At 48.3% G+C, this 18,323-nt stretch overlaps 1 protein-coding gene across 2 annotated transcripts in view; it reads right to left on the bottom strand.

The window, feature by feature from the left end:
- Positions 1 to 927: 927 nt before the first annotated feature.
- FAM3D (FAM3 metabolism regulating signaling molecule D) overlaps positions 928 to 18,323 on the bottom strand; it is a 47,117-nt gene continuing 29,721 nt past the window's right edge. For both annotated transcript variants that reach the window (XM_061129185.1, XM_061129184.1), the window contains 4 exons: positions 9,862 to 9,912; positions 6,243 to 6,327; positions 5,308 to 5,434; positions 928 to 1,356 (listed from right to left, as the gene is read on the bottom strand). In XM_061129185.1, the coding sequence (XP_060985168.1) occupies positions 1,270 to 1,356; positions 5,308 to 5,434; positions 6,243 to 6,327; positions 9,862 to 9,912 (350 nt within the window). In that variant the 3' untranslated portion in view covers positions 928 to 1,269. The remainder of the gene's footprint in view (positions 1,357 to 5,307; positions 5,435 to 6,242; positions 6,328 to 9,861; positions 9,913 to 18,323) is intronic.

Genomic DNA, 18,323 nt, shown 5'->3' with positions numbered 1-18,323 from the left:
CTCTCTCCCTGGTACATGCTCCAGGAGCCCAAGGGCCAGTGCTTTCTGCCCCCATGCCTCCTCCCAGGCTTTGGTCTGTCCCTCCCTGGCCCTTCTCAGAGACACCAGACAGGGTCTTACCACCATATCCCTCGGGCTTCTCCCCTTCAGTGGCCTCCTGTGGTTGGTATTGACATCTCTTGGCTAAGGACTCTCTGCAAAGCCAAGATGGCTGCTTTCCCCCACGGAGGGCAGACTAGACTGTGCCCAGGACTTTCCCAACACCGGCAGCCCACAGGGGCTGCTGTGTAAGCACCCCAGCTCCCTTACCTCTCCTGAGATCTCTGAGGTGCGTGTTGGACGCCAATTCCTACGGGTTCCCCTGGGATTAAGTTTCACCATGCACAGCTGCGGCAGCTGAGTCGACAACACACCCCTGCTGGGCTGCCTTCTCTTCCCTGTCTTACTTCCCTGCCCTTTATGGCTGTTTTCCAGAGTCCTTTCCCAGATAAACAACCTGTACTCGAAATCCCCACACGGAGACAGCCAGGATGTCTTTCCCGAAGGCTTCCAGTCTGGCTGTTCCTCCCAGCCTTTCTCAGATCTCCCCGCATCCTCCCCCTCACCAGCTCTAGATTTTCTGCAGCTCTCATTCAAGTAGCAGTGGAAGACCGTGTCTGCTGTGTCTGGCCCTCCGGCCCTTTCTGCTCCTGTGGGTCTTACACCTCATGCTGGGAACCAAGAATGCTTTCATATCTAAATGAGATCCCTATAAAACCAGCCTCCTTTCCAGCTGCCTAACCAGGGGCTTGACACCATTGCTGACCTGTGGGAACACGGGGCTGAGCAAACCCTGTCTGGACCCTTCCCACCCCCGGGGAAGTGCTGCACAGCAAAGGGGCGGGAAATTTGGTTTGAAATCACCAAAAATAAAGTTTAATTGTGCTCAGGTGCAGGCAGTCTGTCCTGTCCTTCCCCCGGGAGCGACGGTCAGCGGTCCCCTAGGGAAAGCACACCTGTTCTCTCCACAGACAGCCGGCTCCGGAAGGACCAGTGCACGCTGGCCAGCTCCGGAGAGGATGCGTCTACCCAGGGAAGGTTTTGTTTCCAGCAGAGGAAGCCGGCAGAGTACTGGAGGGCCCTCAGCGCTTTCCATGTCCCACGGCTGCTCCCACTTCTCCTCTGCTGTCTGCCAGCTCCTGCCCGTCTGACTCGCAGTGATCCTGGGCTCCGACCCCTAGGTCAGGCAGGAGCAGCCTCCGGCCCCAGGCAGGAAGGGCCGCAGCCACCCTATATCTTCCGGGGCACACAGCCCTCCAGCTCCAGCAGCTCTGGCCAGCCGTCATATTTGTTTGTTTCTGGGTCGTTCTTTAAGAACTAGAGAGACAGAAGAAAGAGAGAGACAGAGACTGACTGTGTTAGGACTCAGCCTGCATTTGCCTTGTGTTTTAAAACCTAAATGGCTTCATTTCATCCTTACTACTGCCCCATGGGGGGTGGGGGAGGGCGGGATATTTCTAGCCCATTTCACAGACAGGTTAACTGAGGCTGGTGGAGGACAACTTGCCCAAGGTTTCAGAGTCTAGTCACTGTTTGTCATGCCCTGGAGGGTGGGGCAGGTGGCAACAAGCATTGGGGAAGTGGTGCTTGAAGAGCTTCAGCCCTGCCAGGACATCCCAAACGACAATAATAATAATTATAATAATAACAACTAACCCCTAACACAAACTTAGAGAAAATCTAAAAAGCAAACAAGGCAAATTCCCGAATTAAGTAAGATATATTTATATGATAGAATATATATTCATGCATCGTGAATAGATTTTTTTTTCATTTTTCTGCCTTTAAAATTCTCATTATCAATAAATCAATACTGAATAAAAAATAATACTAACCAAAATTAAAATAACAACCACAAGAATAAAAAGAAGCAACTTGGCTGCAAACTATTATGTATAGGATGAATAAACAACAAGGTTTTACTCTATAGCACAGGGAACTATATTCAGTATTTTGTAATAAGCCATAATGGAAAAGCATATGAAAAATAATATATGTATATATGTGTAACTTTGATGAATCACTTTGATGTACAGTGGAAACGAATACAACATTGTAAAATCTATTCTTCAATTTAAACAAAAAAGAAGCATTTTAGCAATTCATGAATGCCTGTTCTATGTCAGGCAGAAAGCACTTTATGCAATTAATCCTCACAGTAGCCTAAGAAGTGCCCACTGTTATCATCCCAGCTCACAGATGGGAAAACTGAGGCACAGAGGACCAAAGTCACTGCCTGTGACTACCCAGCTAGCAAGTGGTAGAACCACTGTGTAATATTAATTAATATTAAAAAGAAATGTGTAAAGAGAATACATCAGTTAAGATTATGTTTAAAATGAACCCACTTAGAGCATAGGGAGTTTGACTCAGGGCTCTGTGGGGACCTAAATGGAAAGGAAATCCAAAAGAGAGAGGATGTATGTACACATATAGCTGATTCACTGCTGTACAGTGGAAAGTAACACAACACTGTAAGGCAATTATACGCCAATAAAAGTTTTTTTAAAACAAGAGATGGTTTTTAAAATGCTCAGGCTTTTATCAAGCATAGTAGAAAAGCTTTTGTATACATACATACAAATAGACATTACTTTGCCAACAAAGGTCCTTCTAGTCAAGGCTATGGTTTTTCCAGTAGTCATGTATGGATGAGAGAGTTGGACTGTGAAGAAAGCTGAGTACTGAAAAAATCAATGCTTTTGAACTGTGGTGTTGGAGAAGACTGTTGAGAGTCCCTTGGACTGCAAGGAGATCCAACCAGTCCATCCTAAAGGAGATCAGTCCTGGGTGTTCATTGGAAGGACTCATGCTGAAGTTGAAACTCCAATACTTTGGCCACCTCATGCGAAGAGTTGACTCGTTGGAAAAGACCCTGATGCTGGGAGGGATTAGGTGCAGGAGGAGACGGGGACAACAGAGGATGAGATGGCTGGATGGCATCACCGACTCGATGGACATGAGTTTGAGCAAACTCTGGGAGTTGATGGACAGGGAGGCCTGGCGTGCTGTGATTCATGGGGTCTCAAAGAGTCGGACACGACTGAGCGACTGAACTGACTGACTGATACAAATAGTATGTATAATATACATATCTTAGAAAACTTAATGAATTTTTGCCTGACTAAAAATTCATGATATTTTGACTCTATTTGTTTGACTTAGTATGAATAGAATGCTAGATTTTTAATTAAAAAATAGGTATGCAACAAGCAACAAAGATTTACCATATAGCTCAGGGAACTATGGTCAGTATCTTATAATAACCTATAATGGAAAAATAATCTGGAAAATAATATATGTGCATATGTATAACTGAATCGGCTTGCTGTACCTGGAACACTATACTTCCACAAAATATATATATTATGAAATTAAAAAAATAAAAAACATAAAATGCTCAGGCTTAATTTGTGGAAGAAACATGTAAATGATAAAAATCTCCCAGTGGGATAACTATGGCTAACTAACCTTTAGGAAGAAAAAATAAACTGTAGATGCGGCTTCTCCAAAACCCAGCTTTCCATGTGTGAGAACTAAGGACAGGATGCTTTTAATCATTTTGGGGTCTTTGGTTCATATTTGGGTGTTGGGTTGCAGCGAACTGATCACAGAAACCAGGGAACAGGTGGTGCTGACTTTACTTCTGTGCTTCCCCTTTGCTGTAACTGGTCCAGTTTTGCTGGGTCTGGAATCTGCGCTTTAAAGAGGAACAGCGCCTCGTCCAGCCTCTACCTAGGGAGTCCTGCCTCGGCACCGCCCACAGGGGCACTCTGAAGCCCCCGCCCCCGGAGGGTGAAGCTACTTTAAGCTATTCCTTCTTTTTTTATATAAGTAATTTATGACTATCTGAATACGTTCTCTTGGAAAGACACACACACAGACCAGGCCAACATTTCCCAAACCAGGCATGACCCCTTGCCGCCCACTTTGGCTCAGCCCTTTCCCCGCCCGCCTCCCGGGAGCTCCGCACTTGGCGGCTCGACTCCGCCCCTTCTCTGCTCCCGCAGCCCCGCCCCCTCCAGGCCTCCTTCCGACGCGCGCCCCTTCCACAGTGCTGTCTACACAGCCAGGGAGGCCGTTCTGAAAGTATCGGGACAGGAAGGCCTTGCGGAGGCTGCAGACCTGGATGAGACATGCGTCCCTATCACAGAGCAAGCCGGTTAAAACGTCTCCAAGGCTCTGGATCCCCGTCTGTGAGATGTGATGCATGATCACTGTCAGGCTAAATAAGACCCTGCAGGTCACTTGCTCAGCCGTGTCTGCACAGAGCAAGCACTTGCTGAATACTAGTCTTTCTTATTATCCATCTGATCTGGTCACTCTCCCGCTTAAGCCTACCATGGCTCCCCGTTGCCTTCAGGCCAGCGTTTGCGTTCCTCAGTGGGCCCATATGCCTGACCCTTGGCTTCCTGTCTTGGGTCCTGGCAAAGCTGAATGTTCTCACCACCAGAGACTGGCCAGCTTCATGCTGGGGAGGTCTGGCCAGTTCTCCCAGGTTTTGGAATTGCTCTGAGCTGGGGATGCACAGATGACCGCATGGTGGGGACAAGCTGCAGCATTTCCTTGGGGTCCCCAACCCTCCACTGACTTCCCTTTCCTCCAGCGAGTGCACCTCAAGCCCCACCCTGGGTGCCTCCCAGGTGCCCTCTGCTTGGGCCGCCCCCTGGGTACTGACTGTGGAGCTCAGATCACGGGCCTGTCCTGACACCTCCACATACTCATGTGGGGGCCTCCTTGTGTCTCCTTCTTTGTGCAAGCTCACCCTCTCCACAGGGAACTTAGAAGGGAAACTGGGGCTCCCCTGGCCAAACCTGCCCCTGTACAGGTGGGGAGGAGGGGCTTGCAGTGGGGATCAGAAGATAGGCATCCACTCTGCTCTGGACTCCCCCTTCCCCCATCACATCACACGAACTTCATCTCCACATTCCTTTCCCTTTCCTTCATGCCTGAATTTCCTTTCATCTCCACCCCCACCCCCCCACCCCCACCCCCCCGCTTCCCTTCTCCTTTTTGGTACTTATCTACTTATCTATGTGTTTATACGGGACCCAGCTCCTTGCACAATGGCCAAGGCTGCTTCCTATTGGAGAAGGAGCCAGTCAGGCCACCCTGACCTCTGGGGTGGACGACAGCTGGGTGGCCCTCCTCACACTGACCCGTGTGTTCTTCGCAAGCCACCCCAGCCTTTGTCTGTCCGTCCTTGGCATCGTCCCCTTTACCCCCCATCCCCCCTTCACTGGGACAAGGAGGCTGCCAGGAACTCACCTGCTCAAAGGGGCTTTTACTCTTGAAGTTTTGGGCCCCTAAGAAGACCCAGCTGTCCCGGAAGCCCAGTTGCATCACGTGGGTGCTGCCCAAGTTGGAGAAGAGCTCCCTGATTTCTTTGTTCATCCTGTAGGGGACCAGATAGGACGGTGAGGAGGGATGGGAGAAGGGGGAGCATCTCCTGGGCTCCCCTCCACCCCACCTCCAGTGTGGGTGGCAGTGAGGAGCTCTGAGTGGGGAGCAGCCAGGACACCCCTTCGAAAGCCACCCTGCAAGGCTGGAGAGGAGTTAAAATGGTCCTGCTTTTGCTTACAAATATAATGCAGGTTCACTGGGAAATACGGAACTTCACAAAGTAACTAAAAATGATTTACAGTCTCACCTGCCCTTGACATAATCACTGTAAAATTTCATTATATCCCCTTCATGTTTTTTTTCCTCATGCACTGTGGGATTATACCAACTCTTTCGTAACCTGATTTTTTAAAAAATTAATGCTAAAGAGTGAACATTCTTCCAGATCCTTAAATATTTTCTACATCATCATTTCTTTCTTTTTTAAAAATTTTTTTACATCATCATTTCTGATGCAGTATTTTCTCTTTTATGTCTATATAATAATACATTCTACGTTGCCATACATCATGATTTCTGTCACCAGTTGGCTATTACCAGACAGAGAGGGTGGCCAGTTTTTTTTTTAATTGATGTATTTTAATTGGCCAGTTTTTCACTGTTGTGACGACTGTCATGAATCCCCAAGAACATCCCTTTGTGCGCCTGTCTGGTTGGTTCCTTAGGAGAAGTTGCCAGAAGCTGGAGCCGCAGGATAGCAGGAGAGGGCTTGCATGCAGTAAGTGTTCGATTCACTTTTCCCCCTTGTCTGTGCGTCCCTGGCATCGTCAGGGACGGTGCAGGCAGAGGTTCCCACTTACTTGGTCCCTGGGTCATCGTAGGAGGCCACCAGCACCAGCATCTGCTCTGAAATTTCTTTAAGGAATTTTGCCAGGAGGCTAGCATCTGGGGGGAGAAACGAAAAACGAGGTGCTGGTCATTTAGGGGAAAGATGGCTGGCTATCCTCATCTTCTCCTTTAGCCCTAATGATCCTGGAGGGCCCCGGGTGGCCGGACGCTGAGCTCCATCTGCATAGAGTGAGGGCACCCTCGTTCAGCTGGCCTGGGGCAGGCTCTGGATATTGAGTGTTTCCCGAGCAATTCTGAGCTGCAGCTGAGGTAAGAGCCTTTGGCGGTCTACACCCCACCCCCTAGGGTCTGAGTACAGTCCTCTCCCAGGGCTCTGGGCTCTTTGCACACTGCCGGCTGCCGCCTTCTACACTGTTTCGGATGCACCCAGCTTGTCCGTGCTGACTTAGCGGGTGCACCTACTGGGCAACTCGGGTCACAGAGAGAACAACTCTCCAGCTTAGATCAAGCAGCACGTCTCCCTTTGCATCTCCAATGCACGCCCACTCTTGCGAGATCTCTGGAGTGAACAGAGAGCAGGTCTAGGCACAGCACCTGGGCAGGTATCAGCATGCAGTTTGCTTCAGTGACAGATAACTTTTTTCTGTTGTGCTTATGTTTATGGTCACCTTCCCTGCATAAAAAATGATAATGGCTTTCAACTTAGGGCAGTGATATAATTTCCTTTTAAGATCTATTTATTTAGGTTAAAAAAAAAAAGAGAGTGAGCTGATTTAAATGAACATACTGAGAGTGCAAACAGTACTCTGGATACAGCGTCACTTATGCAGAGGGCTCTTGAATGGCAGAGGAAGTACAGGCAAGAGTGGCCTGGTGCGCAAAGCCGGGGCTACATCTGTCAAACGAGGATGATTAATAGCCCTGCTCAGAGCATATTTGTAAAGGTCAAAGGTGACGATGACTCTGGGCTTACAGTAAGTGTATTATGATAGAGTTACAATTACTAGCAGGATTGACTACATGATCTTTCGGGTCCAGTGCAAAATGAAAATGTGGACCTTTTGTTGAAAAAATTATTAATCATTTCAAGACAGTGAAGGCAGAGCATGGAATCAAGTTTCTTCTAAGCAAGAGGCCCTGTGTGACCGCCCTGCTCACAGGCTCCGTGCCCAGGAAGCTGCCTTGATTCTTATTAATTCTGTGGGGATCCCTTGAATTCAGAGGCAAAGTCAAGTCCCCCAAGCAAGCCCAGCCGCCAACTTGCTTTGTAACATGGAGGCCTCCAGTCAATGACCACGGCGGCCCTTCGACTCTGAGACAAAAGTGGGAACTCTGAAAGAAACACTCATTTGTTTGAGCTGTCACCAGATATCAAAATCTGGCTCTTGTCTGGGAGGAACAGCAGATGTTTGGAAGAATGAAGCGTGCCTTCTGATAACTATCTTCTCACTCTGAAAAGCCATCATATCTCTCTTTTTTTCTTTTGGCCTCCTGTGGGAAGGGGTGACTTGCTCTCAAAAGGCTTGTTTCTGGTTCCCCATCAGTTATGGTTCAGTTCAGTTCGGTCGCTCAGTTGTGTCCGACTCTTTGCGACCCCATGAACCGCAGCACACCAGGCCTCCCTGTCCATCACCAACTCCCAGAGTTTACCCAAACCCATGTCCATTGAGTCGGTGATGCCATCTAACCATCTCACCCTCTGTCGTCCTCTTCTCTTCCTGCCCCCAATCCCTCCCAGCATCAGGGTCTTTTCAGATGAGTCAGCTCTTCGCATCAGGTGGCCAAAGTATTGGAGTTTCAGATTCAGCATTAATCCTTCCAATGAACACCCAGGACTGATCTCCTTTAGGATGGACAGGTTGGACCTCCTTGCAGTCCAAGGGACTCTCAAGAGTTTTCTCCCACCACAGCTCAAAAGCATCAATTCTTTGCCGGCTTTCCTTATAGTCCACATCTCATATCCATACATGACTTATGGTTACATCCATGTTTATAATAAGGCACTATAAAACTTGAGTTATCCTTTTATTTTTTTCCCTCTCCATTTTGACATATGACTGTCTTGCTTCTGAATGACAGTGATGGAATGAGGGGGCGGGAGGTGAAGCCCCTCTGGGTCCCTCCCCCTGATTATTGCAGAGTATCATTTAATTCTCACATCCATCTCATGAAGTAGTCTCTATGGTGACCCCTATTTTTTAGATTACAAAACTGACGTTCAAGAGATGCCTCAGGTCTCACAGCCTGAAATCTCTGAATCCAGAAGCTGGACCTTTTCCATAACCTGGCCCTGGCTGCCCTGAATATCTGCAAGACCCTGGACAGAGAACAAAGGAAGGTCCCTGCCCTCAGTCTATGGCCTGCCCCACGCTCTTCTCACCCGTCTCCCACTCCAGCCTGCACCAGGGGGGGCTTGGCATGCTTGCATATGGACAGCCCACCCTGCCTGCCCACGCTCTGAAACTGTCACCCTCCCCTCCAGCAGCCGTCACCCCGGGCCACCCTCAGTCTTATGGGCATGTCTGCAGCGTGGCGGCACCTGGAATGGGAGTGAATGGGCCCTGATGCGGGTTCCAGGGGGCACACCCTCTGGCCCAGCAGGCCCTATCTGTGAGATGGGACTTGGCTGGAAGATGGCCATGGTGGGGAGGCCAGAGCCTATGGCATGGGTCCCCACTTCTGTCCCTAAGGATGCTGCCACTGGTCGCCTTCCAAATACCATCTGCCATCACTTCTGGGCATCAGACGTCCGCTTCCCACATTTCAGCCCCTGCTCTGCATGCAGAGCCGAGAGGGCTTCCTGCTCTCCCCTGCTTGGTGACGGCTCCCCTCTTGGGCTCATGTATTTAGGGGGTTGCAGCGAGGCAGGTTCTCCCTGGAGATGGAGGCAGAGATGGGAGACTGAGGATAGAAGAAATCAGCTGACGAGAGCAGCAGGGCCTCCGCTCTGTGAGGAGCTTCCGGGCTGGGCGATCTTAGGCTCAGCACATTGATGCCCGAGCTGAGCTGGCCCTGTGATTGCAGGGACAGGGAGGGACAGGAGGCCGAGCTCAGTTCATCTGTCCTGGTAGAAACCAGTCCTCGCGGGGCCCAGACCTCTGCTGTCTGTAAGGAGCTACCCTGCGTACACGCGCCCTGGCCTCCCACTGCCAGCACCAGCGTTTCTTGGCCTGAAGGTCTTCTCTGGCTCCAGATCCTCCTTTGTGCCCTGAGGCAGGCCAGAAGTCTGAGAAGAACCAAGGAACAGAAGTAGGAGCACCCCAGCTCTCTCGCCCCTCAGAGCATCTCTGAGGCACCAGCTCCCGAAGTGGTCCCTGGCTGGATAACGCTGGTACTGGCTGTACTTCCTTTCCCCGGCTCACTCCCCCACTCCCTATGGCCGGCCCCTGAGAGTACCTCCTCACTTCCTGGTCTTAGGATCTGCATCCTGGAGAGCCCAATGAGCCAGTAGTAAGGGGGTCTCAAAGGCAGCAGGATGGCCCTCCACGCACCCCCCAGCCCCGCCCTTTCTGCCGCTGTCTGGTTGTGTCTCTGAAAATAGGAGCCAAGCTTCCTGGCACATGGGTGGCCTCCCTGCCACAGGCAGCAGCTCAGCCCACCCTCGACTTCAGGGCCAACAGAGAGGCCTACCTCCAGAGTACATGTCGAAACATTTCTGCTTCAGCACCACTCCTGTGGTTCCTAAGGGATAAGAGAGCACAGTTATTTGCTGTAACGTGTCATTCTGCCTGTCATTGTGTGGAAAATGGCTACTTTTTAGTCTCAGGTCTAAAAATAGGATAGAATAATAGTGGAACAAAATTAGGTCTTGCAGAAATACATGCAGGACTAAATTAATGAAAGTGAAAGTCGCTCAGTCGTGTCTGACTCTTTGTGACCCCATGAACTATATACAGTCCATGGAATTCTCAAGGCCAGAATACTGGAGTGGGTAGCTGTTTCCTTCTCCAGGGGATCTTGCCAACACAGGGATCCAACCCAGGTTCTCCCACATCGCAGGGGGATTCTTCACCAGCTGAGCCACAAGGGAAGCCCAAGAATACTGGAGTGGGTAGCCTATCCCTTCTCCAGCGGATCTTCTTGACCCAGGATTTGAACCAGGGTCTCCTGCGTTGCAGGCGGATTCTTTACCACCGGAGCTGTCAGGGAAGCCCTAGGACTGAATTAGGTGCCCTGTAACCACGGGCTGATCTGAGAGGTAGGAGCACAGTGGTGACGGTCTGTGCAACTGAACTGAACCAAACCGATCTAGACTGACGTTCTGCCTTGCCACTTCCTAATGCAGGATTTAGCATTTGACCTGAATTTTTGCATTGGTACTGTGGGATGTGGGAACTAAATGAGACGTATTTAAAATATGAGTATGCAAGATAAATCTTACCTGCAAAAGTGTAACTAAGAAAATACAGTCGTCATCATTATTATTCTCACCTAAACTAGGAAGCCTGCAGTGTGAGTCCTCTGACTCTTGAAGGCAAAGGGCTTTGCAGTGGGCTGACCTGTGCTCAGGGTCCTGGGTGCAGTGACCCAGATTGCCTTTGTGGGCTTTGCAAACGGTCCAAATTCTACAGGAAATCAGGTGTTCCGGAGGAACATGCAATTCTAACCTTTGGCCACTAGATGGGGGTGTTGCAGAGGGGATGGCGGCTCTATCCTCCCCGTCACTGCCTTCTCCCTCTGATTCTGTTTGCGAATTTGATAAGAGGGTGGCGACAGGGGCCTGAGTAGTGGCAGATCTTCTGCCGGGTAGGGGCAGGCTCTCACTGTAGTTCCTCCTGAATTCTTGGAGCCACTAGTGTCCCAGTCCCTCCTCGCACTTCACCTGGGGCTCTTGGAAGGGAGTCTGTGAAACTGCTTTTGTGACCCTGGGCATTTATGAATTTTTCTGGAACTAGGGGAAGGAGGTGTAGTTTGGGTAGTTTCTCAAAGGAATCCCTGCCGTCTAAAAGAGAACCACTATCTTTAGCAATTCTTTGGTTGTCTTAGCTGGATGAGACCCCAGAGGCCCTGAGAATGGTGTGTTAGATTTTCCACAGCTGGCCGGCAGGGGGCGCTGCACACGTGCTTGGAGACATTTCTAGACTGCTGCTGCTGCTAAGTCACTTCAGTCGTGTCCGACTCTGTGCGACATAGACGGCAGCCCACCAGGCTCCCCCGTCCCTGGGATTCTCCAGGCAAGAATACTGGAGTGGGTTGCCATTTCCTTCTCCAATGCATGAAAGTGAAAGTGAAGTCGCTCAGTCGTGTCTGACTCCTAGCGACCCCATGGACTGCAGCCCACCAGGCTCCTTTGTCCATGGGATTTTCCAGGCAAGAGTACTGGAGTGGTTTGCCATTGCCTTCTCCGCCATTTCTAGTCTAGGGGGCAGTTTTGCTGAGTGTTTAAGACCTGGAGTCAGCCAGATCGGGGTTCAAATCTAGATGATTCTGTTGGCTGTGTATCCTGTGTCTCTCTGAGCCCGTTTCTTACCTGCAGAATGGGGATGCTGAGCATAGCATTCCCTGTTAGCACTGAGAAGGTCAGTGACATAGCTGGAACACATTACACAGTAAGTGCTCCATAAATGTTAGCCCTTAGTGGAGAAGGAAATGGCAACCCAACCCAGTATTCTTGCCTAGAGAATCCCATGGACAGAGGGGCCTGGCAGGCTACAGTCTATGGTGTTGCAAGAGTCGGACATGACTGAGTGACTAAGCACACACAGTATTATCAGTGGTTATTTTTATCTTTGGGCTTTGTGAGGGTTGGGGAGGGAGGCCCATCCTTCCTGAATCAAGTCCCTGTTTCAGGCTTGGCCTGCAGCTGGCTGCCTGTTCACCGCCTACTGGAGATGCAGGGTTAGTGAGACTGTCGGCCTCCCTGGGTCTCCCTGCTTCCAGCCTCCCTATTCCAAGCTGGAAGCAGGTTTCTGGAATGCAGGGCTGGGCCCTCAGGACCTGCTCAAAGCCTTTCCGAGACTCCCTAGTTCCCTCTGCTTCAGGTCCACACTTCTTAGTAGGACACTTAGCCCCTCGTCCTCTGCCCCTTCCTCACCTGTGACCACGCTGCTTCCGTGTTACAGCCACACAGAGCCTGTGTGGACCCCCGAGCCCCTCTCCTCCCTCCCCTGTTCCCTGCACAGTGATGTCACTGCCTGGAAGGTGCCTCGCTCTTTTCTCTTGGTCACTCACTCCCTCCTTCCCGTCAGGCCTCGGCTGACCATCACCTCCCTCTGGAAGCCTTCCCTGACTACCTCCGCTGCCAGCTCTGTGTCCCATTCCCAGAGCTGTGTTTCCTTTTCTTCCACACATGCTCACCGCCTTCTGATCATCTGTGAACCTCATGGATGCCCACATGTCAAGCCAGGGTCTGTCCTAGTTCACAGCTGACTCCCAGAACCCCATACATACAGGGCTTGGCCCACAGTAGCTGCCATCACTGTTTGCTGAATGAGTGAATGAAGGTGTGCACTCAGCTTGTGACCTCACATTGTCCCCTGTGGTTTCATGTGTGTTGATTTAAGCTGGGATGGCCTTGAGGATGGGGTCATGTTTCATAGGAGCAGCGTATCCTCCTGAGAAGCATATCCTTCCTAACAGAAGCAGAAGATATTAAGAAGAGGTGCCAAGAATACACAGAAGAACTATACAAAAAAGATCTTTATGACCAAGATAATCATGATGGTGTGATCACTTACCTAGAGCCAGACATTCTGGAATGTGAAGTCAAGTGGGCCTTAGGAAGCATCACTATGAACAAAGCTAGTGGAGGTGATGGAATTCCAGTTGAGCTATTTCAAATCCTGAAAGATGATGCTGTGAAAGTGCTGCACTCAATATGTCAGCAAATTTGGAAATCTCAGCAGTGGCCACAGGACTGGAAAAGGTCAGTTTTCATTCCAGTCCCAAAGAAAGGCAATGCTAAAGAATGCTCAAACTACAACACAAGTGCACTCATCTCACACGCTAGCAAAGTAATGCTCAAAATTCTCCAAGCCAGGCTTCAACAGTACGTGAACTGTGAACTTCCAGATATTCAAGCTGGATTTAGAAAAGGTAGAGGAATCAGAGATCAAATTGTGATCCACTGGATCATCAAAAAAGCAAGAGAGTTCCAGAAAAACATCTATTTCTGCTTTATTGACTATGTCAAAGCCTTAGACTGTGTGGATCTCAACAAACTGTGGAAAATTCTTAAAGATATGGGAATACCAGACCACCTGACCTGCCTCCTGAGAAATCTGGTCAAGAAGCAACAGTTAGAACTGGACATGGAACAACAGACTGGTTCCAAATCGGGAAAGGAGTACGTCAAGGCTGTATACTGTCACCCTGCCTATTTAACTTACATGCAGAGTACATCATGAGAAATGCTGGACTGGATGAAGCACAAGCTGGAATCGAGATTGCTGGGAGAACTATCAATAACCTCAGATATGCAGATGACATCGCCCTTATGGCAGAAAGCAAAGAACTGAAAGAGCTTCTTGATGAAAGTGAAAGAGGAGAGTGAAAAAGTTGGCTTAAAGCTAAACATTCAGAAAACTAAGATCATGGCATCTGGTCCCATCACTTCATGGCAAATAGATGGGAAAACAGTGGAAACAGTGAGAGACTTTATTTTTTGGGCTCCAAAATTACTGCAGATGGTGACTGCAGCCATGAAATTAAAAGATGCTTGCTCCTTGGAAGAAAAGCTATGACCAACCTAGATAGCTTATTAAAAAGCAGAGACAGGAGGAGCCAAGATGGCGGAGGAGTAGGACGGGGAGACCACTTTCTCTCCTACAAATTCATCAAAAGAATAACTGAATGCAGAGCAAACTTCACAAAACAACTTCTGATCACTAGCTGAGTTCATCAGGCGCCCAGAAAAGCAGCCCATTGTCTTCGAAAGGAGGTAGGACAAAATATAAAGATAAAAAGTGAGACAAAAGAGCTAAGGACGGAGATCCGTCCCGGGAGCTCTTAGGCGGCATTGCTTGGGGTAGGGTCCGGGCCTGAGTGCCCTGAGGACAATCGGAGGGAGCTTCTGTGAGCTGCCAACATGAACTGTGGGAGACCAGAGGAGAGAGTAAATTAACCAGCCCGAACACACTGCCGGCCGTTCGCAGAACAAAGAGACCGAGAAAGTCCAGAGAAGAGCTCGCAGGCTGCGGACCGGCCCAGCCCCGCCGGAGGCAGGAGGCAGGGGGGAGGGGAAGGTCGCGGCGAGACACAGGGCGCAGGCACCCGACCGGCGCGGGCGGGGACTGGGGCTGGGGGCGGAGGGCAGAAGGCGCAGGCACCCGACTGGCGCCAGCGGAAACTGAGACTGGGTCCGCGGAAGGGAGTGGGCGCGCCACACCTGGGGAGAGTGCGCCCACCGAGCCCCTGGCTGCCTGGACCGCTCTGACGGGGAAGGCACGGAGAGCAGGCGCAGCTTTTCCTTCCGCGCTTTTGTGGAACACCCGAGGGCTGGAGCCTCGCGCAGAGCGGGGCGCGCTCCATATAGAACAGCCGGCAGCCTGAGCAGCGCAGACGGAGAAAGCAGCGTCAGCCCCTCCCGGCAGCGCCAGCCCATCCCCGCGGCGCCGGCCCCTCCCTGCAGAGCGACGGAACTAGCTACCTGAATAAGAGTCCACCTCCGCCCGCCTGTGTCAGGGCGGAAATGAGGCCCTGAAGAGACCGGCAAACAGAAGCCAAATAAACAAAGGGAACCGCTTCAGAAGGGACTGGTGCAACAGATTAAAATCCCTGTAGAAATCACGGACTACACCGGAAGGGGCCTGTAGATATTGAGAAGTGTAAGCTGGAACGAGGAGCTATCTGAAACTGAGCCAAACCCACACTGACCGCAACAGCTCCAGAGAAACTCCTAGATATAATTTTACTTTTTTTTTTAATTAAGGAAAAAAAAATTTTTTTATTTTTTTATTTTTTATTTATTTTTTTCTCTTTTATTTTCCTTTAAAATTCCCCATTACTCCCCCATTACTCCTTAACTTTCATTTTCATAGATTTTTACGATTTTCTTAGTTAGGGAAAAAAATTTTTTTTTCTTTTTTTTTTCTTTTCTTTTTCTTTCTTTTCATTTTTCTTTTTTTTCTTTCCTTTTTCTCTTCTATTTTCTATTTTTCTTTTTCTCTTATTTCTTTTCAAGTCCTCTAGTACTCCTCTACTACTCCTTAATTTTCATTTTCAATACACTATAACCTTACAAAAAAAAAAAAAGAAGAGAAGCCCTATTTTTAAACTGAAGATTATTCTCTCCCAATCTTGACTCTCTGTTTTCTACCTCAGAACAGCTCTATTTCCTCCTTTCCCCTTCTCTTCCCAATCCAATTCTGTGAATCTTTGTAGGTGTCTGGGCTACGGAGAACACTCTGGGAACAGACAGCTGCATAGATCTGTCTCTCTCCTCTTGAGTCCCCCTTTTTCTCCTCCTGCTCATCTCTATCTCCCTCCTCCCTCTCCTCTCCTTCATGTAACTCTGTAAACCTCTCTGGGTGTCCCTAATGGGGGAGAATCTTTTCGCCTTTAACCTAGAAGTTTTATTATCAGTGCTGTATAGTTGGAGAAGTCCTGAGACTACAGGAAGAATAAAACTGAAATCCAGAGGCAGGAGACTTAAGCCCCAAACCTGAGAACACCAGAAAACTCCTGACTACATGGAACTTTAAGTAATAAGTGACCGTCCAAAAGCCTCCATACCTACACTGAAACCAACCACCACCCAAGAGCCAATAAGTTTTAGAGCAAGACATACCACGCAAATTCTCCAGCAACGCAGGAACATAGCCCTGAATGTCAACATACAGGCTGCCCAAGGTCACACCTAACACATAGACCCATCTCAAAACTCATTACTGGGCACTCCATTGCTCTCCAAAGAGAAGAAATCAAGTTCCACGCACCAGAACACTGACACAAGCTTCCCTAACCAGGAAACCTTGACAAGCCAATCGTCTAACCCCACCCACTGGGTAAATCCTGCACAATAAAAAGGAACCACAGACCTCCAGAATACAGAAAGCCCACTCCAGACACAGCAATCTAAACAAGATGAAAAGGCACAGAAATACCCAACAGGTAAAGGAACATGAAAAATGCCCACCAAGTCAAACAAAAGAGGAGGAGATAGGGAATCTACCTGAAAAAGAATTTAGAATAATGATAATAAAAATGATCCAAAATCTTGAAAACAAAATGGAGTTACAGATAAATAGCCTGGAGACAAAGATTGAAAAGATACAAGAAATGTTTAATAAAGACCTAGAAGAAATAAAAAAGAGTCAGTTAAAAATGAATAATGCAATGAATGAGATCAAAAACACTTTGGAGGGAACCAAGAGTAGAATAACGGAGGTAGAAGATAGGATAAATGAGGTAGAAGATAAAATGGTGGAAATAAATGAAGCAGAGAGGAAAAAAGAAAAAAGGATCAAAAGAAATGAGGACAACCTCAGGGACCTCTGGGACAATGTGAAATGCCCCAACATTCGAATCATAGGAGTCCCAGAAGAAGAAGACAAAAAGAAAGGCCATGAGAAAATACTCAAGGAGATAATAGCTGAAAACTTCCCTAAAATGGGGAAGGAAATAGCCACCCAAGTCCAAGAAACCCAGAGAGTCCCAAACAGGATAAACCCAAGGCGAAACACCCCAAGACACATATTAATCAAATTAACAAAGATCAAACACAAAGAACAAATATTAAAAGCAGCAAGGGAGAAACAACAAATAACACACAAAGGGATTCCCATAAGGATAACAGCTGATCTATCAATAGAAACCCTCCAGGCCAGAAGGGAATGGCAGGACGTTCTGAAAGTAATGAAAGAGAATAACCTACAACCTAGATTACTGTATCCAGCAAGGATCTCATTCAGATATGAAGGAGAATTCAAAAGCTTTACAGATAAGCAAAAGCTGAGAGAATTCAGCACCACCAAACCAGCTCTTCAACAAATGCTAAAGGATCTTCTCTAGACAGGAAATGCAGAAAGGCTGTATAAACGTGAACCCAATAAAAGCAAAACTAAACAAATGGGACCTAATGAAACTTAAAAGCTTTTGCACTACAAAGGAAACTATAAGTAAGGTGAAAAGACAGCCCTCAGATTGGGAGAAAATAATAGCAAATGAAGAAACAGACAAAGGATTAATCTCAAAAATATACAAGCAACTCCTGCAGCTCAATTCCAGAAAAATAAATGACCCAATCAAAAAATGGGCCAAAGAACTAAACAGACATTTTTCCAAAGAAGACATACAGATGGCTAACAAACACATGAAAAGATGCTCAACATCACTCATTATCAGAGAAATGCAAATCAAAACCACAATGAGATACCATTACACACCAGTCAGGATGGCTGCTATCCAAAAGTCTACAAGCAATAAATGCTGGAGAGGGTGTGGAGAAAAGGGAACCCTCTTACACTGTTGGTGGGAATGCAAACTAGTACAGGCGCTATGGAAAACAGTGTGGAGATTTCTTAAAAAACTGGACATAGAACTGCCATATGACCCAGCAATCCCACTTCTGGGCATACACACTGAGGAAACCAGATCTGAAAGAGACATGTGCACCCCAATGTTCATCGCAGCACTGTTTATAATAGCCAGGACATGGAAGCAACCTAGATGCCCATCAGCAGATGAATGGATAAGGAAGCTGTGGTACATATACACCATGGAATATTACTCAGCCATTAAAAAGAATTCATCTGAACCAGTCCTAATGAGATGGATGAAACTGGAGCCCATTATACAGAGTGAAGTAAGCCAGAAAGATAAAGAACATTACAGCATACTAACACATATATATGGAATTTAGAAAGATGGTAACGATAACCCTATATGCAAAACAGAAAAAGAGACACAGAAATACAGAACAGACTTTTGAACTCTGTGGGAGAATGTGAGGGTGGGATATTTCAAAAGAACAGCATGTATACTATCTATGGTGAAACAGATCACAAGCCCAGGTGGGATGCATGAGACAAGTGCTCGGGCCTGGTGCACTGGGAAGACCCAGAGGAATCGGGTGGAGAGGGAGGTGGGAGGGGGGATCGGGATGGGGAATATGTGTAAATCTATGGCTGATTCATATCAATGTATGACCAAAA

Source organism: Dama dama, chromosome 24 (genome assembly GCF_033118175.1).
Source record: "Dama dama isolate Ldn47 chromosome 24, ASM3311817v1, whole genome shotgun sequence".
Taxonomy (NCBI): domain Eukaryota; kingdom Metazoa; phylum Chordata; class Mammalia; order Artiodactyla; family Cervidae; genus Dama; species Dama dama.
Note: the sequence above shows the minus strand (reverse complement) of the source record. Positions and strands in the feature narration are given on the sequence as shown.